Raw genomic sequence first — 25,846 nt, forward strand, 5'->3', positions numbered from 1 at the left:
CATCTGTCTTTCCTTTCAATCACTCGCTCTCTCCATTACCCTCTTCCCGGGTCTCTATCTATTTACTACCTCTGACACACGTGGCAGTACATCCATTTAGCAGATGCTCTTATCCTGAGTGATTTTCAATCTGTATTAGTCTTACTGTACCTCTCTCTCTCCCACTCTCTCTCTCTCTCTCTCCTCTCTCTCTCTCTCTCTCTCTCTCCCACTCTCTCTCTCTCTCTCTCTTCTCTCCCACTCTCTCTCTCTCTCTCTCTCTCTCTCTCTCTCTCTCTCTCTCTCTCTGCTCTCTCTCTCTCTCTCTCTCTCTCTCTCTCTCTCTCTCTCTCCCACTCTCTCTCTCTCTCTCTCTAGTGTTCTGCAGGATGCAGTGGATGTGCTCCCCTGTGAGGTTTTTTTTATTTTTATTTTTTTTATAAATCCTATCTCTCTCCCTCATGCCTTGCTCTGGCCGCCCCCGCTCAGTAACACACAAAGCCCTTGACTGCCTCAAAGTTGCTGGTCAGAATTAGCCGCACACGATGCCCGCTCAGTGTCCCCCGTTTCAATTTGCCTGATTATATCCGCCTTCCTGCAGAGCCAAGTGCTGAGGGGACCAACTCCCTCTGTAGGCAAACCCGAACCCCCCCCACCAATCCCCCCACCCATCGCTTCACATATGGTAACTCCCCCCCCCCCCCTTTGCTTACTTTGACAGGTAGTACAAAAGGCTGACCGATTCGCACTAACAGCCTACACATGCGGGAATACCCATGGGGCGGCATAGCTCAGGAGGTGAGACCGATTGTCTGGCAGTCGGAGGGTTGCCGGTTCAAACCCCGCCCTGGGCATGTCGAAGTGTCCTTGAGCAAGACACCTAACCCCTAACTGCTCTGGCGAATGAGAGGCATCAATTGTAAAGCGCTTTGGATAAAAGCGCTATACAAATGCAGTCCATTTACCATTTGCGGTCTTTTGAAATTAATTTTTGTGTGGGAGATCATTCCGTTCATAATCAATCAGAAATAACACCTCTGTAGGGGCTAGAAATGGATTTCTGTAGCCTGGTTGATATTTTTTAAAAACTGCAGCAACAAAAATATTGAAATTTGTAGCTGCCGCGTGCCGTCTGAGCTGAAGAGCGAGAGGTCCCTCTCCTTGTCGCTGCACGTGGATTATTTTGCCCAGACCATCAGGTCCGCTCTTTGGACGAAATATTCCGGTGTTTGCTGAGACTGAACGCTCCGTTTCCCGCTTTTTCCATCCCTCTATCTTTCTTTAATCGTGTAGAATGCCACGCCCTCGGTTCGCTGTGATTACCCGGATGACCTGAACTTAACCAAATTCACTTCCTCTTTTTCCTCCTGCCCTCTCCAACCATCTTCCCTTCCTTCTCTGAACTGAGGAGCTCTGCGATCTCTGTTGCCCCCTGTCTGTGTGGAGGACTCCTTCCGTTGTGGTGTATTAGTCTCTGAGCTTTCTGTTGCCCCCTGTCTGTGTGGAGGACTCCTTCCTCTATGGTGCATCTGTATTTCTATCTCTCCAACCATCTCAGCTCCTCTCTCTCGCCTACACTTTGTCTCCTCTTGCCTCTTGTCTGTCTGTTTCTGTCTATCTTTTTCTCTTTCCATTTTCTCTGTCTCGCTGTGTCTTTTTGTGCAAGTTCTCCCCGTCTCATTTCTTTTTCCATCTCTCTATCTCTCCATCTCTCTATCTGTTTCCGTCTCTCCGTCGGTCTTTCTCCATCCTTCCCCATGTCGCCATCTCTCTTTCCAGCTCTCCATCTGTCCCTGACTCTCAGTCTTTCCATCCATCTCCATTACTCTCAATCCCGCTTTTCTCTCTCTCTCTCAATCAAATTGTGTGCTTTATTCGCATGACAAGATTTGTGTTGCAATAACACAAGGCAATAAAATGCACAATGATATTAGTAACGACAATAACCCGCCAAAAGAAAATAAAGGTAACCCCCCCACCCCATCTCTCTCTCTCTCCCCCCCTCTCTTTTGTTTCTCTCTGTCTAAGTTTCTCTCTCCGTTCCCCCGTGTCAGGGCTAATAATGGTCCCCAGACACTGAGAGATGAGTTTGCGCTCCTGTGCCGGGCTCCTGTTTCCACATCCGCTTGCGGGACGCCCCCTAATCGGCCAGCGCGGCACGCGCAACGTCCCGTCCGGGCCGCCGGCCCGAGCCCGCCACAAATCCGCCATTATGTCCGCATTACCGCCAATTACCGCCATTAACCCCGGCCTTTGTTCCTCTGCGGGTCAGACCCGAGCTTTTTTTTTTTTTTTTTCCTTCTTCCAAAAACGAGCAACAAAAACTGCGATCCAGAATGCACAACACGGACAAAAGCGCGTCTTTGTCCCGGATTTATCAAGCCTTTGTCACACCTCACGGTTCCCCGTTGGTGTCAAACTGTCCCGCTCCTCCGTAAATGGTCTCTCTCTTGCGAGTTGTCAGTGTGCCAGCAGCGTACCAGCTCACCGGTTCACGTAGGGACCCTCGAAGGGTTCGCTAGAATTGACGCAGTACTGGGTACTCTGGAGAGAAAATTTATGACTCTGCATATTCTGTTCTCAGCAAACATTCCAGTCCACGGGCTGCACAGCCTGTTCTCAACTACAGTCTGCAATTTTTATGTTTGTATGTCCTTTTGTGTGTTTACTAATTATTGCTTTTTCTTTTTGGCATTTTGAAGGCCTGTCCGTGTCCGACAGCCACAGTGTATTATTGTTTGAAACCGGTTATTTTAAGAGATCAGGATAAAGAAAATCATTCTGTTTCTGTTAAAGGGGACCATGTTTTCGTGTTCTTTGGTGTGTGTGTGTGTGTGTTCACCACACAGACACACCAATCTGAGCTCTGTGTTGCCCCCTGTCTGTGTGGACGACTCCTTCCTCTGTGGTGTATCCGGCTCTGGGGCTCTCTGTTGCCCCCTGTCTGTGTGGAGGACTCCTTCCTCTGTGGTGTATCCGGCTCTGGGGCTCTCTGTTGCCCCCTGTCTGTGTGGAGGGCTCCTTCCTCTGTGGTGTGTCTGGCTCTGGGGCTCTCTGTTGCCTCCTGTCTGTGTGGAGGACTCCTTCCTCTGTGGTGTATCCGGCTCTAGGCTCTCTTTGTTTGCCCTCCGTCGTGTGGAGGACTCTTCCTCTGTGGTGTATCCGGCTCTGGGGCTCTCTGTTGCCCCCTGTTTGTGTGGAGGGCTCCTTTGTCTGTGGTGTATCCGGCTCTGGGGCTGTCTGTTGCCCCCTGTCTGTGTGGAGGACTCCTTCCTCTGTGGTGTATCCGGCTCTGGGGTTCTCTGTTGCCCCCTATCTGTGTGGAGGACTCCTTCCTCTGTGGTGTATCTGGCTCTGGGGCTCTCTGTTGCCCCCTGTCTGTGTGGAAGTCTCTTTCCTCTGTGGTGTATCTGGCTCTGGGGCTGTCTGTTGCCCCCTGTCTGTGTGGAAGTCTCTTTCCTCTGTGGTGTATCTGGCTCTGGGGCTGTCTGTTGCCCCCTGTCTGTTTGGAAGTCTCTTTCCTCTGTGGTGTATCTGGCTCTGGGGCTCTCTGTTGCCCCCTGTCTGTGTGGAGGGCTCCTTTGTCTGTAGCACATCAGGCTCTAAGCTCTCTTTCGTCCTGTGCCCCTCCCCCCGCAGGCCCCCAGACCGGCGTCGCAGGGAGGTCTTTGGGATCGCCAACGGCACCCTGGCGCGCGGCAGGAACGTCACGGGGCCGGAGGGGAACGCGACCGGCGGGGAGCCGGCCGAACGCGAGTACCCGTTCTACGACGTCATGGTGAGCGGGCGGGAGTGGACGGAGATCTCGCACCTGCAGTCCTTCACCGTGTACCGCATCGACATCCACGCCTGCAACCACGAGGTCAAGCACTGCAGCGCCGCCGCCTTCGTCTTCTCCAGGACCAGACCCGCAGGTCAGAACCGCAACCGCAACCCGCTCTTTACCAAAACCCGGAGGTCAGAACTACAACCATTACCCGCTGTAACCCAAACCTCCTAGAATCACAACTACAACCAGAACCTGCTCTCATACAAAACCCATTGCTCAGAACCACAACCAGAACATGCTGTTATACTTCTGGACAGAACGACATTAGGAAACCACTTTGTACCGAATGAGCAGGTCAGAACCGCAACCAGAACTACAACCCCTGTTATACCCAACCTGCAGGCTAGAACTATAACCATAACCAGAACCTGCTCTCATTTCAGAGAAGTTCCCTTAGCCCAGGGATCTCGTACCCCAGTCCTGAAGGGCCACATTTGAGCTGGTTTACAGCGTGCTCCTGCGCTGCTGTGTTTAATTTAAGCCATTGATTGGTTAACGAGTCCTCACAGCTTCTTCCCAAGGCCTAAATTGGCTGCTGATTGGAAGGAAACCACAAACACAAACAGATAATGTGGCTCTCCGGCACGAGAGTGTCCTTGCCTCACACTGCGCTGAACTCAGCGCTCTTCTGACTGAGGGCAAATGGCTTTCTGTAATACGGTCCTCCTGCGCCTCTAGGTCAGTTTATCATTTTTGAGTTTTATTTTTTTCTTCCCTTCTTCCTCTCGTTCCTCAGACAAAGCGGACGACATCCCGGGTCCCGTGACCTGGGAGGGGGGCGAGCAGGGGAAGGGCGTGGTCTTCCTGAGGTGGCCTGAACCTGTCAATCCCAACGGCCTGATCCTGATGTACGAGATCAAGTTCCGCCTCACCAACGAGGTGAGCACTGGCCTCGACCTGCGCAGGGGAGGAGTTAGGGCCAGGGGGGTGGAGTTTTGGACGAGGGGGCGGGGTCGAGAGGGCAGGCCTCTCATTGTTGAACGCTACAGACTGATACAATGCGTGCGTGTGTGTGTGTGTGTGTGTGCGTGTTTTTTTCCTTTTTTCCAGCCGGAGAAACATGAATGCGTCTCCCGGCAACACTACCGTGCTCACAAGGGATACCAGCTGGGCATCCTGGCACCCGGGAACTACACGGCGCGGGTTCGAGCCACCTCGCTGGCCGGCAACGGGTCCTGGACCGAGCCCATGGCCTTCTACGTACCCCAGCCCAAAAGTAAGGCCAAAAGTAGGACCAGTATTGCCCTGATCCGCATGTGTTCGGGTTACAGTCAGTGTGCATGAGGAAGACCTGCCGCCTGGCCGTTAGAGTAAACTACTGATCTACAGGGCTTGACCACATACGCTGGAGTCTTCCACCTCTCCCTTCAGACACCCCAGTCTGCAAACCGGAAGGCATTGGGCAGATAGGATGTGATCTAATTTGGTCTAATCTTGGGTCATTTCCTGATCAGTATCTCACCGCCCAGAAAGACTAACTGACCTGACGCTGGGCCTTTCTCTCTTTTATATTCACGTAGCGACGCAGAACATTTCAAAGTGCTCATCCTCCCAAGCCTGATTGGCCGGTTGTGCGTCTCTGGAAATGCGAATGTGTCGTTCAGTCATTGGGTCTCGCGTTCCCCTGGCACAGAGCCGCATAGCCCCTGCCAGGGCTGGTTAGTCCTGGCTCCTGGCTGCCTGCACTGAGCGCGCTCAGCCTCGCTTCCTGGCTCTGCCACAGCCTTCACCCGTTTCTCCCCCGCCCCCCTCCCCCCCGCAGGAGAGAACGAGATGCTCTACCTGATGATCCTCGTTCCCGTCGTGGTGCTGGCCATCACCGCCGGCCTGGTCACCGCGCTCGTCCTGGTGAACAAGAAGAGGTGAGCGCCTGTCCGTCAAGCCGCGGCATCAGCGGAGCCCCTCCCCCTTTTTCCAGACATGAGCTGACCGGGGTCACACAGCGTCATATTAATGCCCTTTTAATAAATTATATTCATTTTATTCATTTTTTATTTTTGGTAGCTCAGTTCTTACAACGTGCTTCAGCCATAATAGAACGTTAGTTTCAGGGCAAAATCAGTCAGCAAAATGTAAAACAAGGAGCAGTTAACGCATACAAGAAGAAAAGAGGAGCAGGTCAACGCCAGAGCCCCCCTCTCTTCAAAACAAGCTAAAACGCACATCACATAGTTTTTAGTTGATTCAATGTAATCATTTTTTATGAGACAATCTGCATTCGAGGGTTGAGCTGCGTTGTTTTCACCGTCCGAGCTCTCGTCAGCACTATCTTGGACGATTTAACGTATTTACGCACGCGCGTGTGTGGAGGGAAATGATTTTTCACTATGTGTGTTTTTTTTCCCCCCTCCCCACATATTTTTCTTTCGGCCCTGCGAGATTGCAGATGCTTTTTTTTTTTTCTCCCCAGGGTTGTCTGAGGTGAAATTTCTTCAGGCTAGCGAGCGAGCGGGGAGGGGAGGGGAGGGGAGGGGAGGAGAGGAGGGGAGGGGAGGGGAGGGGAGGGAGTAACGCTGCTAAATGATTTCCATTTGTGGAGCGCTGAAAGCGCGTGCTAAATGGCCTGCTTTGTTTCCACAGGAACAGCGACAGGCTGGGGAACGGCGTTCTGTACGCGTCCGTCAACCCGGAGTACTTCAGCGCCGCGGAGAGTGAGTGTCAGCAGAGCCCGCCGCGGCGCTGTAGCTACGCCGCTAACGGCAGCGACGGCATTAGCAGTGTGCATTTCAGCATCACCGTTAAATTGTGGTTATTTCTTTGTTGTTATCGTATTTCTTGTTATTAGCGTTATTATTGTTTATTATATAGCCGCTCGCTCCCTCGCCCCCCCCCTCTCTCTCCAGTGTACGTGCCGGACGAGTGGGAGGTGGCCCGGGAGAAGATCACCATGTGCAGGGAGCTGGGCCAGGGCTCGTTCGGCATGGTGTACGAGGGCATCGCCAAGGGCGTGGTCAAGGACGAGCCGGAGACGCGCGTGGCCATCAAGACGGTCAACGAGTCGGCCAGCATGCGCGAGCGCATCGAGTTCCTCAACGAGGCGTCCGTCATGAAGGAGTTCAACTGCCACCACGTGGTGAGGGAGCGCCCCGCCCCCTGTGTCCTATTGGCCCGACGCGAGCCACGCCTCCGCTGCGTAAACCGTGTCACTTGGAAACTCAGGGTCTCCTTGCATTTACATTCATTTAGATGCTCTGGACATTCACCTGATTTATACGAGCGATAGCCGCACCTGGCTAACAACACGTATCACTGAAGCGCTAATACAGATGCTAACGAAGAACCAGCGTACAGACCCTGAATACATCAGATTACATCTATATCAAGCCCTAGGAAGAAAAACCTAAAGCTATAAAACATACCACAACCTGAATCAGTACAGAATGTGGGAGTGCAAGGGGGTGGGTGTGGGATTAGGGTGAGCCAAGACAGAGTCTGAAGAGGTGGGCCTTCAGCTGAAGACGATCAGTGATTCTGCCGTCCTGATCGCTATGGGAAGCTCGGTTCGCCATTGGAGGACCAGCACAGACGGACATGGTAACTGGGAGGAGCGAGTACAGTGGGAGGGGTTAGCTGGTCACCCAGAGGTGGCCGAGCAGTGGGGTGTGGGATCTGGAGGCTGATTGGAGATACGGTCCAGCTCTTATGAACTTCTCTATGGGCTAGTACCAAGGTTAATAGGCACAGAAGCAAGCACCATCTCATGGATACCTGTTCCCAAAGTCATGTCCGCTGCATATTTGGGGCAGAGACACAAACTCTACCCCTGGACACTAATGGCCAATGCAAGTCCCGCCCCCAGAGTGCTCTGGCCCAAACACAAGTCCAGCCCCTCGGATGCTTGGGGCCAATCACACAAGCCCTGTTCATTACACATTGCAAACAGATTTAGAGATGGACATTAATAATAAATGGCCTGTTTTGGTGGAAAGCCTCTCCTGTTTACAGACTGCAGTTTTAAAAAGCAGGGGGGTGTTGACCCTGGCAGTGCCAGGGGAAGCATGGCGGTTCTCGTGCTTGTGCCCAGGAGGCAGCGGATGCCCTGAACACCTTGGCAGTGTTCAGAGAGCTCTGGACAGCAGTGTTTGAACGTTTGAAGGGCTGTGCTGCTGATTCGTGTCTCAGGAGTAGCGAAGTGACTTTCACTTTTAATAAAACATAAATTCATAAATGAATAAATGAGTGTTTTGACAACCGGGGGTGGGGACTCCTTAAAGAAACATGTGTTCCAAATATGTACTTGGATACATGTATTTTATTTGTAATACAGGTGTCTCACCCCTCCTGTGTATTGTTTATGCCTCCTAAGCAACCGACGCCTCAGCCCTTTCAATTTTAGGTGATATATACGTTTTTAGGGAGGTGTTTCATTCGTTTTTTTTTTTACCCCATCTGAGCAGAAGAGTGAGGTAGTCCTCAGGTCCAGACCCATACAGAGCCCTGTCCCTGGGACCCGAGGGTCTTAAATCAGTGCTAATTATTATTGAGCTTCAGAGTTTGTGGAACATTCTTCCCTCAGGAGAGAGAGAGTTTTAGCCATGTTTGAGTGTTTTTAAAATGACACACTTCATTTTTGAGATTGATTAAAACAATTCGGAAGCGGGCGTGTTTTCACAGGCCTGCGTCAGTGCCCCCTTCTGCGCTAGTTTTCGCGGGGCCAAACTGGGGACGCTTCACGGATGAGCGTATAGGAGCCTGTCAGTCGGTCCATTGTGTGGGCTGACCGCCACTCTGTACAAGTACATTCTCCAGGACTGAAACTGTTCCATTAAGTGCAGCGTGTGGGGCTCGTGATGTAAGTGCTGTTCCCCGCTCTCCGATTGGTCCAGGTCCGGCTGCTGGGCGTGGTTTCGCAGGGACAGCCCACCTTGGTCATAATGGAGCTGATGACCCGTGGTGACCTCAAAAGCCATCTGCGGTCCATGCGATCCCAAGAGGTAAAGCTGTGGTTTTCGGGCACCTGCTGCCGGATGCACCCCCACATGATGGCACCCCTTTAATGATTAACGCAGCAATGAGATGGCATGCCCTGGTAAACCGGACATAACATAATAACATAACAGACAGATTTTGATGAGTTTGGAAATCTCTTTCCAATGTGAATCATGTAAACTTTTCTTTACACTTCCTGGACTTCAGCAGGTAAACTATTTCTAAATCCTTTTAAAATAAACGTAGAAAAAACAAAGCTATATAATGAAACAAAGGAAGGAAAGTCCTCATTGAACTTTATGGGCATTTTTCAAATCGTGAATTCAGTTGAAATTGTTTTCCTGAATTCTCTGAATTGAAACCCCAAATGTGGCTGCCTACCTCATCCCACATGCTCTAGCCAATGGGACACCTGCAATCTGGCCGCGTCAGCTGCGTCTGCAAGCCGACAGCCGTGATTGGCTGTTTCAAACTGTGAGAGGCTACAAAAAGCTCCCAAAAAAAGTAACAAAAGCTAACAACTGGGCTGACACCCCCCCCCCCCTGCAGAATTCATCCTGCCATTCGCTGCCCCCCCTGAAGAAGATGATCCAGATGGCGGGAGAGATCGCGGATGGTATGGCCTACCTGAACGCCAACAAGTTCGTCCACAGAGACCTGGCCGCCAGAAACTGCATGGTGGCAGAGGACTTCACCGTCAAGATCGGAGGTGAGCGAGCGCTCCTCGAACCTCTCGCACTCTGTTTACTCCTTTCACTGCCAGTTTGTTTAAGAACCCCACGCCGAAAGCCAGGCTCCAAAATAACTATTTTGCTGTATAACCGATAGGAGGGCTCATAGCAGAGCTGTTGTATGCATTTTATTTATTTGTGTGTGTGTGTGTGTGTGTGTGTTTTAAATAAATAATATAATCGTTGGATATAATGCATTCACAGTAGAAATATAATTATTCAGTATAGCGAACACCGATATATATATATACTTTCTGTATAGTGCTTTATATTACAGTGGAAACTGGTGGAAACTTTGATGGTGTCTACATTGTCTGAAGATGGGCAAAAGTTTTGAAATGTATTGAAATAGGATAACGGCAAATCACCCCCCCCCCGGAAGTATGAGGGCAAGAGGACGGCTTCCCCCCTTTCACCTAAACAGGGCTCACGCTGTGCGCCTCTCTCCTCTGCAGATTTCGGGATGACCCGGGACATCTACGAAACGGACTACTACCGGAAAGGAGGCAAGGGCTTGCTGCCGGTGCGCTGGATGTCTCCGGAATCTCTCAAAGACGGCGTCTTCACCACAAACTCTGATGTCTGGTACGAGAACCGTTACTTCCCTTTCCCTCCCTCTCCACCCCCAAAACAAGCCCCCCCCCCCCCCAAAACAAGCCCTGCCCCTGTTCTCAGCCCCACTACGGTGTTGTTTTCTCCAGAACTGTCTCTGGCCCCCCTCTTCCCACCCTCCCACAACGGGACCCCCACTAAACAGACGGTGGAAAGGAAAATCTGTTGCTAGGTCACTTAAAATCCCTCTAAAAGAACCAAAGAGGTCCTGCTTATCTGCATGTGTTTCTGGAAGCCATTATTAGATCCTCTGTGCTGGAGAAATGGGGTGTAAGGCTTTTAATACGAATGCGTGCACACACACACACACACACACACACACACTCATACACACACACACACACACACACACACTCACACTCATACACACACACACACACACACACACTCACACTCATACACACACACACACACACACACTCACTCACACTCTCACCACCCCCACAACACCCCACTCATACACACACACACACACACACACACACTCAACACCTCTACACACACACACAATAATCACTTCAACATAACTACATACAACCACACACATACACACACACACACACACTCATACACACACACACTTGCATATCACGCATGCGCGTGTACAAGCACAACACATACTAGTCTCGGGTACATACAGTACACACTCATGCACACATATATGCATATACACACACATTCGCCCACACACACACACACACAGTGTGACAGCTGCTGCTGCCAGCATGTCTGTCTCTCTTCCCCCCCCCCCCCCCCCGCCTCGTGGTGCGCTAGCGCTATGTAGCGCCGCGGTTTGAGAAACTCTCTGCAGGGGAGCAGAGCTCGTCAAACTGGGGCTCACGTTTCTCAACCAGAGGCGTCCCCCCGGGCCCGTCTCTCCGTTCGTGTCGAAACCCCGCTCTCCAGATGTGTTCAGATTACGGGTCGAGCCTGGCCAGCCAGGTCCCCTCCGTGTATCTGCTCCTTTGAAGCTGCCAAAATTACAAGGAGCGAAGCGAGGAGGACCACTCCAGGTGCAGCCCGTTAAGCGGGCTGGCGGAACTGGGACCCTCTTGTTCCCCCCCTCCCCGATTTAAGAAAAAAAAAGAAACCCTTCATGCGGTTTTGTCCTTTCCCAACGCTGTTGTTTGTGTCGGTGTTGTACAGTTCAGTCTCGTAACTGCCTTTTTTAAAGTTGTTGGCCATTGCCTCAACATTAAAGAGAGAGGACAACATTTGTCCATTGGAGAACAAACAAATAATACTAATAACAGGCCGCAGTTTACCTTTTTACCAGTTTCTCTTTTCCTTGATACAGTTTCCTGCTGGCCTTTGGAACACAAGGAGTAATTTGAATTAATGACCACCAGACACTTTAGTACTGTGAAGAAGTTCTTTGAATTTGAATAGATGATATTTTTCTTCGTAAATGTGTTTAAATACATCGGCCCTCAATTTGACTCTTCCTGTCCAAGGTAACGTCATCCTTTCCCCCATTCCCAGATACGTTTAATGTTGCTTCTCTCGTCAGTACCTTTCTGTACTGCGGGTCTGACCAGGTTGATGTGACTGTGGCCATGTTCTTGCTAATAAACCTTTGGTAAGTCGCTTCTTCTGACAAATCATTATTTTTATAGGTGGCCCTACTACATCTGGAGGTGTCAATTCAGGTCGCCTCATTGAACTATAGCGTAGCGGTGACTAAAGCGCGTTGCAGCCAATTAGTTTGCCGTAAAAGAGATTTCACAAACCTGCGAAATTTTTCCTTTTGTTTAGTGTAATGTTTCAAAGACAAGAATGCAAGGTTGTGTCAAGCTGCGAGGGGGGAGGTGCCTCGCGTTCGAGGGTCCAGACGCTTGTGTAGACATTTGGGCAGTGTCATGTGCTGCGCAAGGTCACTCTGTCTGGAATGTCTTTTCTTTTTTTTTTTTTTTTTGCTTGTTTTTCCTCCCTCCCTCGCTCTCTGGTATTTCTCCTAAACTGCGGAGACGATAAAGCGCTGTTGTACTGTCTAATTATGGCAGAAATCCCTGATTGCCAAATTTTGGAGGTCAGTGGAAGGCTGTTGTAATTTGCTTCTTATTGGCACACGGTGTGGGGGTTGCTGGGCTGGGGGGGGGGGGCAGTATTCTGTCCTGCTTTTTGTTGGTGGTGCATGATCATGCTCTCTCTTTGTGTCTCTCTCTGCAGGTCATTTGAGGTGTTTAATTCCCTCTGTCTCCCCCTACTGGTCATTTGGAACGGTGCTTGTTTAAGTCTCTCTCTCCTGTCCCCGAGCAGTCATTGAGAGTAGTGCTTGCAGAGACAGCTCTAGGATTTTGGTGGCCCTAAATAACCGATTGCGTACTGTGGAGGGGTGGGGGGGAGGAGGGGTGTTTTGTCTGTGATCGTGGACTGAAGAACTAGTGCAGGAGCGATAGAATTATATTACGTTACATTACTTTTATTTGGCAGACGCTTTTATGCGAAGCATCCCTTGTGTCGTCTGAACGCTGCACAATAACAAAAATGAAAATAAAAAACAATTAAAACCCGAACTGTGGCCCAGCCCTGGTTGTTGCCCCAGACGACCGCGTAGACCGTATTTTCCAGGGGCTTCTGGGTGTGTGCTTGAGTGCATCTCCCCTTTGCAGGTCGTTTGTGGTGCCGCTCGTTTTGAATCTTCCCCTGCAGGTCGTTGGCTTGGCGCTCCTTTCGCTCTGTCTCCGCTCGCGGACTGTTTGGGTTGCCCTTTGTTTGACTCTTTATCTGTGTCTGGTCCTGCAGGTCATTCGAGGTGACGCCTGGTTTGGCTCTCTCTCCCAGCCTCTCTCCCCCCCTTCCCCCCCTCCCACCCCCTTGCAGGATGCGTAGGTGGGTAGCTGGTTTGACTCCGGTCTCTCTCTCTCTCTCTGCCTCCCCCTGCAGGTCGTTCGGGGTGGTGCTGTGGGAGATCGCCACGCTGGCCGAGCAGCCGTACCAGGGCATGTCCAACGAGCAGGTGCTGCGCTTCGTCATGGAGGGGGGTCTGCTGGACAAGCCGGACAACTGCCCCGACATGCTGTGAGTCTGGGGGGCGGGCGGGGCGGGGCCGCCACTCTCTGCGAGACTGTCCTTTGAAGGCCGGACTCTATTGCGATTGGGCGAAGTGGGGGTTAGCGTGCCGGACGTCATTCTCCTGTGAGGTCAAAGCTGACCCCTCCACAAACCGCTAGCCGACAGGCTGACCTTCCATCTCAGCCCACGACGTGCAGATTTTAGATTTAGCGGGTCTGTGGGGACTTCGGGGAGGGGGTTGCGGGTTTGAGGCCAGTCATTAATGCTGTGTCACAGGACCCCCCCCCCGTTTACACACGGCGGCCGGAGAAACGGCAGGAGGTAAATAAAGAGCGGTGACATCATGACATGAAACGCGGCGCTGAGCAGAGAGGGGGGGGGTGGGGGGTGGGGGAGAGAGAGGGAGGTGAAGCGAGGCCCATAGAAGGGATGCCAGGGCCCGTGTGCGAGGCATGCCTGTCGTTCCCCGGGGGGGGGGATATGGTCACGCGGGGGGGTCGGAGGTGGGGGGGGCAGCGCTCTCCTCTCACGGCCCTCGTACTCTGTTATAATTTTGCCCCGTACCCATAGAAGGCTTTTTCCTTTTTTTCTTCCCCCTCCCCCCCGATGTCTCTTCATGCTCTTCCATTTGTGGGGGGTGGCCGGAGAAGGGGGGATTTCTCAAACGTCTGGATCTGTGTAGCAGACGCGTAAAGGGGAGGAGAGGAGAGGGGGGCCAGACCGAAAATCCCCAAAGGGTTCGTGACTGGGTCGCGTCGCGAGACACGTTGTTCTGGCCGAAACCTCAATGGCTTTCAGACGGCCTTCACCCCCCCCTTCCGTCCCCCAGCCCCCCAGCCCCCCCCAAACTCATGTGACTGACCTCACCTGGAATGTTAGAAACACAGATCCGTTGTTGCCTTGGCAACCCTACAAAAGTGCCCCCTGAGCGCATGATTTTGGGAGGAGGCGGGGGCCTGGGTCACATGTTCAAAGCCACGGTTTCCTCCCTCTCTTTATGAGTTCCCGCGTGGTGCAAAACACCAGGGTTTGGGAGAAAACAGAGGAGGAAAGATGAGGTTTTGTCTTTGTGGCTGTTCATATTGACAAAGAGAAGTCCTTTTCTAACTTCTGTTTTTGTTTCAGTTTGTTGTTTTTTGTAGTTCCCTTCTTGCCCCATTAAACTTTTGTGAATGCACATCAAACGGAATTATTTATTTATCAGGAGTTCAAAAGGCATTATGGGAAAATTGAAAAGCGAAGGGGAATAGACTTCAAGTGCAAAATCACATTTACAATTTGGGTTTGTGATTTCCATTGTAAAGCATAAAAGGAATACAAAAATTCAATTTCCAACACCATTGTGTTCTTTAGAGAGGGATTCTTCCCTTTTCTACCCTTAATTACCACAGCAGAAGTTTCCCGTGTAAATTGCTTTCTTCGTGCTAGCAGGTTGAAAGAAACTAGTTCTAAATATGTTTGTCAATGTTGCGTGACTTGCTGGAAAAGTCTTATTCTAACAGTGTTTACTGGGTTGCAGCTGAATGTGTGGGGCTGTGGAGAAGGGGGGTAGATTTTTTTGGGGGGTAGGGGGGTTCTCTCCAGTGGGATTTATTGCAGTTTATTTTCTGATCTCACTTGAGCAAGCACACTCCGCAACAGATGGCCCAGTGTAAAACTCAGACCAGTGTCAAGACCTGTTAGGGGAGGGAGGGAGAGGGAGAGAGGGAGGGAGAAAGAGTGTGAGAGAGAGAGAGAGAGAGAGACTAGGGTTGGGTGAGAGGGGTCTTGGATCCAGGTTGGATAATCTTGGAAATAAAATTAATATTCTCTTAGCAGCTTAAAAAAAATAACCCCCCCCCAACCTCTCCAGAAATAAAAAAAACAAATAGAAAAACCCAAAAACAACTGATTGAATCTCCCCTCACCGCCCCCCCTTCTTGGTGTAAATATGAATGTGTTTACCACATGGCTTAAGTGCGGGGGGGGGGTTATGGACCCCCGTTTCTGACCAGTCAGCTTGCGTCCGTGCTCTGGGACCCAGCGAGGGGGTGAGGTGAGGAGGGGGGTGAGGTAAGAGGGGGTGGCACGGTCAGCTCTTAGGTATTCATTTCGCAAGTCTGTAGCCTCCGGGGATATTCTTAGCTTGTTTGTGTATAATTAAAGACCGCACGGCCTCCATTCTCCCAACAACATTTGTTGTTGTCGTAGTTCAGTTTTCAGTTTTTTTTTTTTTTTTTTTTTTAAAGCACTTTTGTTGTTACGTTGTTTTTGGATCTCGTCGAAATGCTTCGTCCGTTCGTAATTCCGAGTTGGCGTAAATTCACGAAAGTTAGAGAATGCGTGTTGAGGGTTTTGTTTGTATTACGCGATGAGCCGCTCGCTCGGGGAATGGTTTGTGAAACGTACTGCGTCCGTTTCGTTTCAGGGGCAGCGCAACACTGCCACTCGCTGGTCCAGGGCTGTAATTGAAACTCACAGAGCGGAAAAATTAACTTAAAGCGAATTTCGTTCGTAATTGTTGCTTTTGGAAAACGTAACCAAATTACTCAAGCAGCAATAATTATTTATAAATAAGAGCAAAAGTGCTTGAGCCCAACTCATAAAAGAGGAGAAATTGGCTGCTTCGCTGCCAGGGCAGTGCAAGGTGCGTGAAGCGTCCTTCTTCAGATGACCTCACAGGGCACATTTCTCCAACGGGCCAGAGTATCTGACTGACGTATCGCTAGAAAACATGCCTGACCACACATTTAAGAATTATTATTAGAGCAGAATTATTTGTATTTTTCCTCGTTGTATTCAAGTTTAAACATAGCGAAATGTTCCGGACAGTCATACCTTATGAGCTCCTTCATGTTTGGCAAAAAAAAATTTAAGGAGATATTGGGGCATTGCTTGAATCTCCAGTATGTCCTAATAATGCATTTTCTCAACACTGTAAATTATTTTTAATCGATATTTAACCACTGTTTATTTATATTTTGACTTCCGGGAACATAGAAAGCCCATTGTCACGTCAACCAATCATATATATAAATGTGTGTATATATGTGCGTGTGTATATATATATGTATATATATACGTATATGTATATGTATATATGTGTGTGTGTGTGTGTATATACACACATATACATAGCATATATGTGCATACAAATATAAACATAACTTTTAATAAGTATGTTCATGTCTTCGGATGCTTTATTGGCAGCACATCTAAGATTTGACCTCTCTTCTCTGTGTGTGTGCGCGTGTGTGTGCGTGTGTGTGTGTGTGCGCGTGTGCGCGCGCGTGTGTGCGTGCGTGTGTGTGTGTGCGCGTGTGTGCGTGGGTGTGTGCCGTGTGTGCGCGCGGTGTGTGGTGTGTGTGTGCGCGCTGTGTGTGTGGTGTGTGTGTGGGGCGTGTGTGTGCCCGTGTGCGTGGTGCGGTGTGTTGGTGCATGTGTGTGGCGCTGTGCGCGTTGTGTGTGTGTGTGGCGTGTCGCCGCGGTGTGCGTGCGTGTGGCCCGTGTGCGCGTGGTGTCCGCTGCAGGTGAGCTGAGCGCATGTGCTGGCAGTACACCTCAAGTGCGGCCGGCGTCTGGAGATCATCAGCAGCCTGAAGAGGAGCTGGAGCCGCCCTTCCGGGAGATGAGCTTCTTCTACAGCGAGGAGAACAAGCCGCCCGACACCGAGGAGCTGGACATGGAGACGGAGAACATGGAGAGCGTGCCGCTGGACCCCTGCTCGGGCCGGCCGGGGGGCGCGGGAGGCCCGGCGCCGCCCGCCGCCCAGCCGCCCGGCGCGGGTGGGGGCGGGGCCCCGCCGGGGAGCAGCCCCGCCCAAGCCCCGCCCTGCTCGCCGGGCGCCGCCTCCGACAAACACTCAGGACACGCGGCGGCCAACGGGCCGGTGGTGGTGCTGCGGCCCGGGTTCGACGAGACGCAGCCCTACGCGCACATGAACGGCGGGCGCAAGAACGAGCGCGCCCTGCCCCTACCCCAATCTTCAGCCTGCTGATCCCCGCGCCTACGCTGCCCCACACACACATCACACACACACACTCACATACATACACAACCCCTACACTACATACACACACCACACACACACACACACCAACATACACACACACACACACACACACACACACTACATACATACATCACCACACACACACACACACACACAACATCACATACACAACAACATACATACAACACACCCACACACACACACACACACACACATACATACACACACACACACATACATACATACACATACACATACATACATACATACATACATACATACATACACATACACACACACACATACACATACATACATACACTCACACACACACACACATACATACACACACACACACACACACACTCACATACATACACACACACTCACACACGCACACGCACATACATACACATACTCGCACACACACACACGCACATACATACACACACTCGCACACACACACACACACACACACTCACATACATACACACACACACACATACACACACACTCGCACACGCACGCACACACACACACACACACACACACCCTCACTCGCTTGCACACACACTTTCACACACACACATACACGCACTCACACTCACTCATCTGGCAGGCAGACTCTCCCGTGCACTTCTCTGTTCAGTCAATCGTTTTCCTCTTACAAACCAGAACCAACAGGAGATGGACCTGTTTAATAACTAAAAGCAAGCCAAGCAAGGAAGTAAGGAAGGAGAAATCAGAGTAAAATGCGATAGTCGATACTCTACTGTACCTCAGTGGATTGTTTTTCATACTTTTTATTGTATTGGTAATATAAAATGACAAACAGAAAAAAACTGTTGAGGACAACCTGCTATTTCTGCACAAGTACGGAAGCAGGATTACTGACTGAAAGGACAACGTTGAGGATCTCCTCTCTGTCCGGTCTAAAAGACCTTCTTTTATATTGCTTTTGTTACTTTTTTATTTCCAAACTTGGGGGAGGGGGGTGTTTGTCGGAAAGATTAAAATGCAGCGCTTGGCATGTCTGCCAGCAAATCCAACAGAAAAAGCACTTTTCTCCCCCTCCCTAAAAAGACGGTTTTTGTAAAGAAGGTTGTTTGTGCATGTCTGCGTCACGTGTGTGTGCTTGAGTGTTATACACACACACACACACACACACACACACGCGCTTCTCTTCGCCGAAGTGTACGCCTTTCCCCCCATCTCTCCATTCGTCACCCCTTCCCTCGTTCCACGTTTCTCTTTCGTCGTTGAGCAACAGGAAGTGGGTCTGCAGGGTGGAGTGGGGGATGTCGAGGCACCTCAATGGCGTGTGCGCGCGCACATGCGTGTAAGTGTGTGTGTGCGCGTGCGTGCGTGTGTGTGTGTGTAAGCACACGTGCAAGAGTTGGAGGGGGAAAAAAGCCCCTGAGAGTCGGCCATCTTGTTTGACACGATCAATTTCAGGGTTGTGGCTGAAAAGGTTGCAGGGCCTAATTGAATCTGCCAAAATTGAACTCTTCTTGTTTGTCGTTCTGTTACTCCCCTTGTTCTTAGCTAGTTTTTTTTTCTTCTTTGTCAGTGGGCACAGAAGGAACAAAATCAAACAACCTTACAGTCCACATAGTTTTGCCTGTGTATGTGTGTGTGTTTTTTTTATGGCAAAAAACATTAGTTGCAATCAATATGTTAAAGGATTTCACTTTTTTCCCCTCCCTCCCCACTTCACGTACTGATGAGAGATCAGTCCTCATGACTAGGCATTTGATCTTTGTGTTTCATCAAGTGGGACAAACAGCAAAAAAATTAATAAAAAGAAGTCAGCAAATCGCTGCTTCGAGACTTTGCCGGCAAAAAAAACATTCAAGGAATGCGGAGATGAGACTAAATCCTGAGGGACTGACTTAATAAAATAAGAGAGAAATGAAATTAATTCAACAAACTCGACCTCGTAAGCAAAGATTTACAAAAGGCAAGTGTGAGGCTACGTATGCAGCAGGTTTTGTTTTGGTTTTTTTAAAATAAAAAAGAGTTGTCATTAGTCTGTATAGTTGAGACATTTCGATAAGGGTCTTACTGTTTTGTGTTAGACCACAGATCATTCAGATCATTCACATACATTTGTTTGTGTCACTTTTATAAACTTTTTTACAGTTCAGATGTTCATCTGTGTGTCTGTACAGAAAAAAGCTGCTATTTAACTTTCTTTTTTCTTTTGTGGATGTAATCTATATATAAATATAAAAAAAGAAATTCTTCAGGTTTAATCTTTTACCGTTTCCACTACAGTCCATTTTCTTATACTTTATACTTAAGCAAAAAAAAAGACAAAAATGGAAAAAAATTGCGATTTCATTATTTTCTCTTCTCAGAAAGGTTGTCTGTATTGCCACATTGTTCAATGCCTTCTGTTTTTTAATGGATGCGATTTTGTTCGTTTTTGTTTGTTAGAACTATACTTATTGTTATTATTATTATTATTATTATGAATACTATTGTTATTGTTATTTTCTTAATGACACTTTGGCTCCGTGCGTGAGCGTGTACCATCAGCACCCTTGTACCAGTGTCTCGCACTGTGCCTGGCATTGCCATTTAAGGCGCAACTCTATCTCAGGTTAAAGTAGAAGTTAAAAAGGTTTTCCCTTCTCAGTACATTTTCCTCATTGTCCTTTGCTATAAGTATTTCCTTCTTTCTCTTTCTCCCTCCCTCTCTCTCTCTCTCGCTCTCATTTTCTTCCTCTCTCTCTCTCTTTTTAGTCCAGTCTCTTTATTCCCCCCCTCTCCCTTCTCCCCCAAAAACCACCATTATAGAATCTACGTCCACTCACAGTGGCCATTTTTTCAGTCGATTCATCACAGTAGTCATTTTTATTTTATCTCTTCCGAGCATGACTGTTTAAACACGTCTTTTATGCGGTCTCACTGATTTTGTACGCGTGTTTTCGTTTTTATTTAATTTTTTTTTTTTTTTTTTTTTGGCCTTAGTTGAAATTGAAGTGGTCCACTGGTGTTCCCAATGGACCGTGCCCTCAGAATACACAGTGCCCGCGACGAGGCGATGCCGCTGTTCGCCCGCGGAACTTTGTAATTCGATACGTTACCGCGGCAACAGCGCAGAGCGCGCCGTCTCCCCCTAAATGCCGGAGCGAGAGTAGCGCCTCTCCCCCGCAGCCCCGTCTTACCCGCCTCGTTATGTAAATTAATGCTTTAATTTGATTGAGCTCCTCAAGATTCAGTTGAAATGAAATTAAGCTGAATGATGATGGTTTAAAGTTCATGAAAGTAGTGATGTGTCGGTGTGATGTGAATTGAATAGGTGTGATTTGGGGGGAGGGGGAGGGGGAGGGGGGGGGGATCGCGTGGTGGGATTTTGGTTTGTATAATGAAGTTTTGAAGGATTTTTCCTCAACATTAGAAAAGTGTCACATAGTGTATTTTTTTTCCTCCCCTGCTTTGAAGGTTTGGCTTGTAGGATATTTATTTTTGTTTTTTCTTTTTTTTTTCTTTTTGTGATCACTGTATAAATTCCCCTCAAGTTAGTACAAAATTGAGATATTTTTATATATATATATTAATTGGTTTCCTGACTGGGGGACAGTTTGTATTTCTTTTTTTTTTCCTTCAAACATTTATCTACCTCACTCTTTTTTTATATATGTATGTGTATATAAAAGAAAATACATCTCACTTTTTTTTTCATTAGCCTGTAAGGACAATATTACTGTTCTCTGTATCCGGGTAAACCTAGACAATACTACAAACCACAACCTTTTGCCTGACTTGGAGTGGAGAGAGGGAGTCTCTTTTAAAGACAGTTTAAAAGGGTAAATTGAAAAAAAAAAAAAAAAAAAGTTGGTTTTCCCACTCCAGGGCTAAAAAAAATAACGTTTTAATCTGTGTGAAGTACTTAATCGGTGGGAAACTGACATCTGAAATGACAAAGAAAATGTGTACAGATGTGCGCTAACCCATTGTGCAGAAATTGACGCCCTAAGTTACTGATCTAGATTTACAGTAACAGCATAAAGATCTCCAGTTCTGGAAGGCAGTGTATGGGTGTTGCCAGGTAGCAAATGGGTCATAGAGTTAAGAATATGCTGCTCTACGCTCACAGCGTTTCCACCATAGACGTCCTCTCTCCACCCCTCCGCACATACTGATTTCCACAACCAGATATCCTCAGATAATCATAACAGCTGGCTATGAGGGTTTTGCTAAGAAAAAGAAAAAATACATATACTTTTTTTTTGGTGACCATCTCTGATTGTCTGTATATTTCTAGTGCTGTTGCGCGCAGTGTGTAGAAAAAGACAAGGTGAGAATTCAATTGAGGCTTGTGCAGCCTAAGCTTCAGAAATCTAAACCACTACTGATAAAATACTATATTAACCAGTTATATATATATGACATCCAGTTCTTGTCACAGACCAAGAAATGACAAAGAAATGACAGTCCCCATTGTTCCCAGTTTAGTAAAAAATAAATAAATGAAAATGTGTATATATATATATATATATATATATATATATATATATATATATATATATATATATATACACACACATACATATGTATATATATATATATATATGTATATGTATTATGGTAAGTCTCTTTCGGGAACAAAGTAACAACCTATAATACAACTAAATGTGAATATTTAACAGCTTTGATGGGACAGGACCTTTGTTCCACATGAATGGTCCTGACAGCGGTTTCTAGCAGGTGGCATTTGTCCCGTACGTTCCCGCTTAGTTCTGCCCCCCAGTGGTGCAGCCCCAAAGCTGGAGTCGTGTGCATTTTTTTGGGGAGCAGTAGATCTGTATGTAGATGTGTTCATTAGGGAACACTCATGCCCAGAGAGGGGTCCGTCTCTTCGGAGAGCTGGCGATGGTTTAGCTGAGAGAGATCGGTGCGGACCAGCCCACCCCAGAGGCCCGTGCCATGACCAAACACCCCTTTAACTGAAGATGGCAGCAGAGGTCTAAGGACAAGTATATTTTAAAACTTTCCACTGCAAAAAAAAACAATACCACTGCAAAAGGACGTCTACACTGTCCAGTCTCAAAACGGATATGAAAAAGATGTAAAAAGAAAAAATAAATAAATAAATAAAACCTTTCATTTCCACCTCATTTTTTATTTTTATTTTTTTGCCCCCTTTCGTAGTTTTCATTTTGGCTTTGTGGGGATTGCAGAGGTATTTGTTGTCTAAGTGGAAAGAAATGTTAGTCATTCTGAATAAAAGCACTTAAAATTATTCTTTATGTTGTTGAAAGAATGAGACTGAAATGAAAGGATGGCGGTCAGTGATTGGCTGGTGAGGTGGCATGGTGCTGGGTAGAATTGCTTGCCTGGCACTGTCCAAAGAGACAGTCCAGATCACCATTGTCCTGAGTCCCTCAAGATAATTTTGCATTTATAAATAGTTGTGTCTACTCCACACTTGAGGTGCAATGCAATATCAGTAGTAGCAAAAGTTGATAATATTGCTGTTTATTTCCCCCCCATTCAGTTATGAAATGGATGGAAGCTTAGGGCTGTCAGTTTATATGCAGTGCTGCTAGGTTTAGCTGTAAACAACAGGATGAGAACAGGATGGAAATTTCCAGCAGGGGACTATGGGTATTCATGATGTCAGAGTGAGGGCAGTTGGGGGGGTTGACAACTTTTTTCCTTTATTTTTTGGACATAAAGTAGCACTTTGTGCTTTTCCAGTCATTTGGAAAACTAGAGCTGGATTGATTTGTTTTATCATTATTGATGTCTTTCAATCTTGTATATGCAATCGAGTTTAGAGAAGTTAGTGAATTTATGCCTAATTGCGATAATGATTTTGAGGTTTCTCGTTTTTGGTTGTTTTTCTTTGCCATTTCCACCATATTTTCAATGGGGCCTTGCCCTGTTACTGTTAGTTCATTACCTTGGCGAGTCCCTAAGACTGACTGTCCCCTCATTTAAGTTCATTGGTAAAAACGTTTGGCAGGTACCACGTCTTCTGGAGGTCCTGTATTTTGGTGCACCCCCGTTCCCATTTCAGGTAGGTGTCACCTTGATGTATCTTTTTCCGATTGTGCACCTCCGAAGGTTTTCTCTTAAAGAAATGAAAGACTGCTTGGAGAGTATTTTTTTTTTCCTCCTTTTTTTAAATTGAACCCCAGTTGGTTAAAAGAACCTAGTGCAGCTTCTCTGTTGTCTGATCTCACGCTGTCCCATTCAAGTGATGAATAACCTCTTGAGGCCTTTTGTGTCACTCTGCAGTTAAGTGGGCTACTTGCACACTGACACACGCAAGATTGACAAGACTCCCTGCCTATCCCATGTGCATAAGCACAGAACAATCCTGGAAACCCATTGGTTAGATCACAGAACATACTTGGGCAACCAGATTGTTATTGAGTGGTAGACTTGTCCCAAAAATAGTTGCTTGCATTCATGCTGTACTATATGATATAATACTATACTGGAATACTGGGATTGTTTTTCTCCTTTTCTGTAGCAAGACTGTGGGCACCATGCTGAAATTGCCAGGAAAAGCATGGTATTAAAGAATGAGATATTTACGTGAGAGGGGAAATTTTTAAACATAGTCATGCCAGGTGTTCCATCTTTGCTCTCTTACTTTGCATTCTGGGAAATCTCCATCCTCTGACTTGCCACCAATGTCATTTCACAACCAGCATGGCTCTACTTCATAGCACCCACAATTCAAGGCTGTCTGATTTATTAAAGAATGAAAAGTCTATCCATTCTTCCAAAAGTGAAGCTGAGCTCTTATCAGCTCTCTGGGTGGGCTGCTGCCCCCCTCATAAGCGAAGAGGACAGGGAAAGAATGGTCCTATTCATTTCAGTGTGGTTTATTTCTTGCTTTTCCCTCTTAGCTTTGCTGTTACTCTGGAGTTACACTCACATGAACTGTAGCTCAGTCTTGGCAGTGCAATGTATGAGGTACAGGTACAGCAATTGTTCATTATTTTGATTTAAACAAATCCCATGCAAAAATGTTGTCTTAAACTTAACTCTACTCCTAAACTGTACAGTAAATACCTTAGATAAAAGTTCATTAATAGTTCAGACCTAGTTTTCCAAAGAAATTTCCTCAACAACACTCCTCTAGCATGTCAAATGTATTGATTACCTTGATCTACATAATTTGCTTAATATGCCAGTTGCAGGTTTGAGATTTTGTTGAGTGTTTCAATATTTCCAATCTGAAAATCGTATCATTTGCCTCAATTTTTACCACTGGAAAGCATTATTATAGAGCTGACATTTAAGTTTTTTGTCTTTTCTTTTTTCTTGTTTAAAATGGCCAATTTGTTACCAAGCATTTGCTGTGTGTAAATTATTCATACAAATTCCTGTGTTTATATTAAAATGATTCAGTAGATTGAGAAGATTTCAAATGTTTTTGTATATTCTGTTGTAAGAATTTATTCCTGTTATCAATATATTCTGAATTCTTTACATTATGGGGAAAAATAAACTGTCTATTTTGAATGGCTGAGGCAGAAGAGAATTTTAGTTTCTCTTTTTCTTGCTTTTTCTAGTAGTTAAAAGTTACAAGATTTAAGTTAAATAAATAAAAAAATCTGTATGCAACTTTTGTCACCATCTCAAGCTTTATTTTATTGATTTCCTTTGTGTTGGCTGAAATTCCTCTTTTGCCACACGTAGTGACAGAAACCCTTAAAACCACAAGCAGACTACTTTCGTATCATACACATACAAGTTAAAGATAGAGAGAAGACTGGAGCCTTTATTGTTTAAAAAATAATCCTGCACCAACGGTCTGTAGTAAGACACAGTAGGAAAATGAAAAGAAATCACTGCAGTTACCACCGAAATGTACTTCTATGCATTGGTTGTCGATTTTATATAATATTACAAGTTAGAATCGTGTACTGTACCTTATATCCATGCATGAGATACTCAATGGGCACTTATTTTTGCCCACTTCTAAAACTTAAAACCACAAAAGAAAGGGTCAATTAAACGTCTACAGCGGTGTTTGAACGGGGGCACGTTTAAAGATTCAGAAAGAGGTGCTATGCATGATGGCGCATTGACTTAGTGTTTGATAGAGGATATGTTTTCATTTACATGACATTTAGGCATTTAACAAACACCCAACACAGATTGCATGTTTACGTGCAATCAATTTATACTGAAGCAGTTTAGGTTTACCACCAGCTAAGAATCCACCAGACATTTTCCAAGCTCCCATGCTATTGCACTACACAATGGGAACTTCTTTGTGCCCACATCTAAATCTGAAAACCACAAAAGACAGGGCCAATTAAATGTGGAGTAGGACTACAGCAGTGTTTAAATGGGTCTCGTGATTTTGAGGACATAAGCATTTGACTATATGCCTTTGGGTTTGCTTTTTCTCTTAGCTAGATAGTATGTTATGCTGTATGACAGTGTGCATACATGATTTCATGTGTTGATGACTGTCTTTTCCTACAAGGGGGCTTGAGAGGTATCATGTGACTCAAATATTCAGAAAGAGGTGCTATACATGATGGAGCGTTCACTGAGTGTTTGATGGAGGGTATGTTTTCATTTACATTACATTTAGGCATTTAATAAACATCCAGCACAGATTGCATGTTTATGTGCAATCAATTTATACTGAAGCAGTTTAAGTTTCCCACCAGGTAAGAATCCACCAGACATTTTCCCAGCTCCCATGCTATTGCACTACACTATTTTGGGGGAAATGATATATATCACTTGCCAACTTGGGAGTTTCAAACAAAATAT

General features: G+C 47.1%; 2 protein-coding genes across 3 annotated transcripts in view; both read left to right on the top strand.

Moving 5' to 3' along the window:
* The window catches only part of LOC135254961 (insulin-like growth factor 1 receptor), a 118,557-nt gene extending 105,420 nt beyond the window's left edge, over positions 1–13,137 (top strand). For both annotated transcript variants that reach the window (XM_064335594.1, XM_064335595.1), the window contains exons 11-20: positions 3,619–3,893; positions 4,545–4,687; positions 4,859–5,024; positions 5,571–5,670; positions 6,389–6,459; positions 6,652–6,881; positions 8,635–8,742; positions 9,287–9,446; positions 9,924–10,053; positions 12,967–13,137. In XM_064335594.1, coding sequence (XP_064191664.1) covers positions 3,619–3,893; positions 4,545–4,687; positions 4,859–5,024; positions 5,571–5,670; positions 6,389–6,459; positions 6,652–6,881; positions 8,635–8,742; positions 9,287–9,446; positions 9,924–10,053; positions 12,967–13,105 — 1,522 coding nt within the window. In that variant the 3' untranslated portion in view covers positions 13,106–13,137. The remainder of the gene's footprint in view (positions 1–3,618; positions 3,894–4,544; positions 4,688–4,858; positions 5,025–5,570; positions 5,671–6,388; positions 6,460–6,651; positions 6,882–8,634; positions 8,743–9,286; positions 9,447–9,923; positions 10,054–12,966) is intronic.
* Positions 13,138–15,445: 2,308 nt separating this feature from the next.
* LOC135256055 (insulin-like growth factor 1 receptor) lies at positions 15,446–17,095 on the top strand. Its single transcript, XM_064337928.1, has 2 exons — positions 15,446–15,479; positions 16,605–17,095. The coding sequence occupies exons 1-2, from the start codon at positions 15,446–15,448 to the stop codon at positions 17,069–17,071; spliced, it is 501 nt and encodes a 166-aa protein (XP_064193998.1). The 3' UTR covers positions 17,072–17,095.
* The last annotated feature ends 8,751 nt before the right edge of the window (positions 17,096–25,846 follow it).

Source organism: Anguilla rostrata, chromosome 5, assembly GCF_018555375.3.
Source record: "Anguilla rostrata isolate EN2019 chromosome 5, ASM1855537v3, whole genome shotgun sequence".
In the NCBI taxonomy this organism is placed as follows: domain Eukaryota; kingdom Metazoa; phylum Chordata; class Actinopteri; order Anguilliformes; family Anguillidae; genus Anguilla; species Anguilla rostrata.

Coding starts and splice junctions, on each gene's coding strand:
- LOC135256055 (XM_064337928.1), top strand. CDS start 15,446: ATGAGCCGCTCGCTCGGGGAATGGTTTGTGAAAC. Junction 15,480..16,604: donor CGGGGAATGGTTTGTGAAAC/GTACTGCGTCCG, acceptor TGTCCGCTGCAG/GTGAGCTGAGCGCATGTGCT.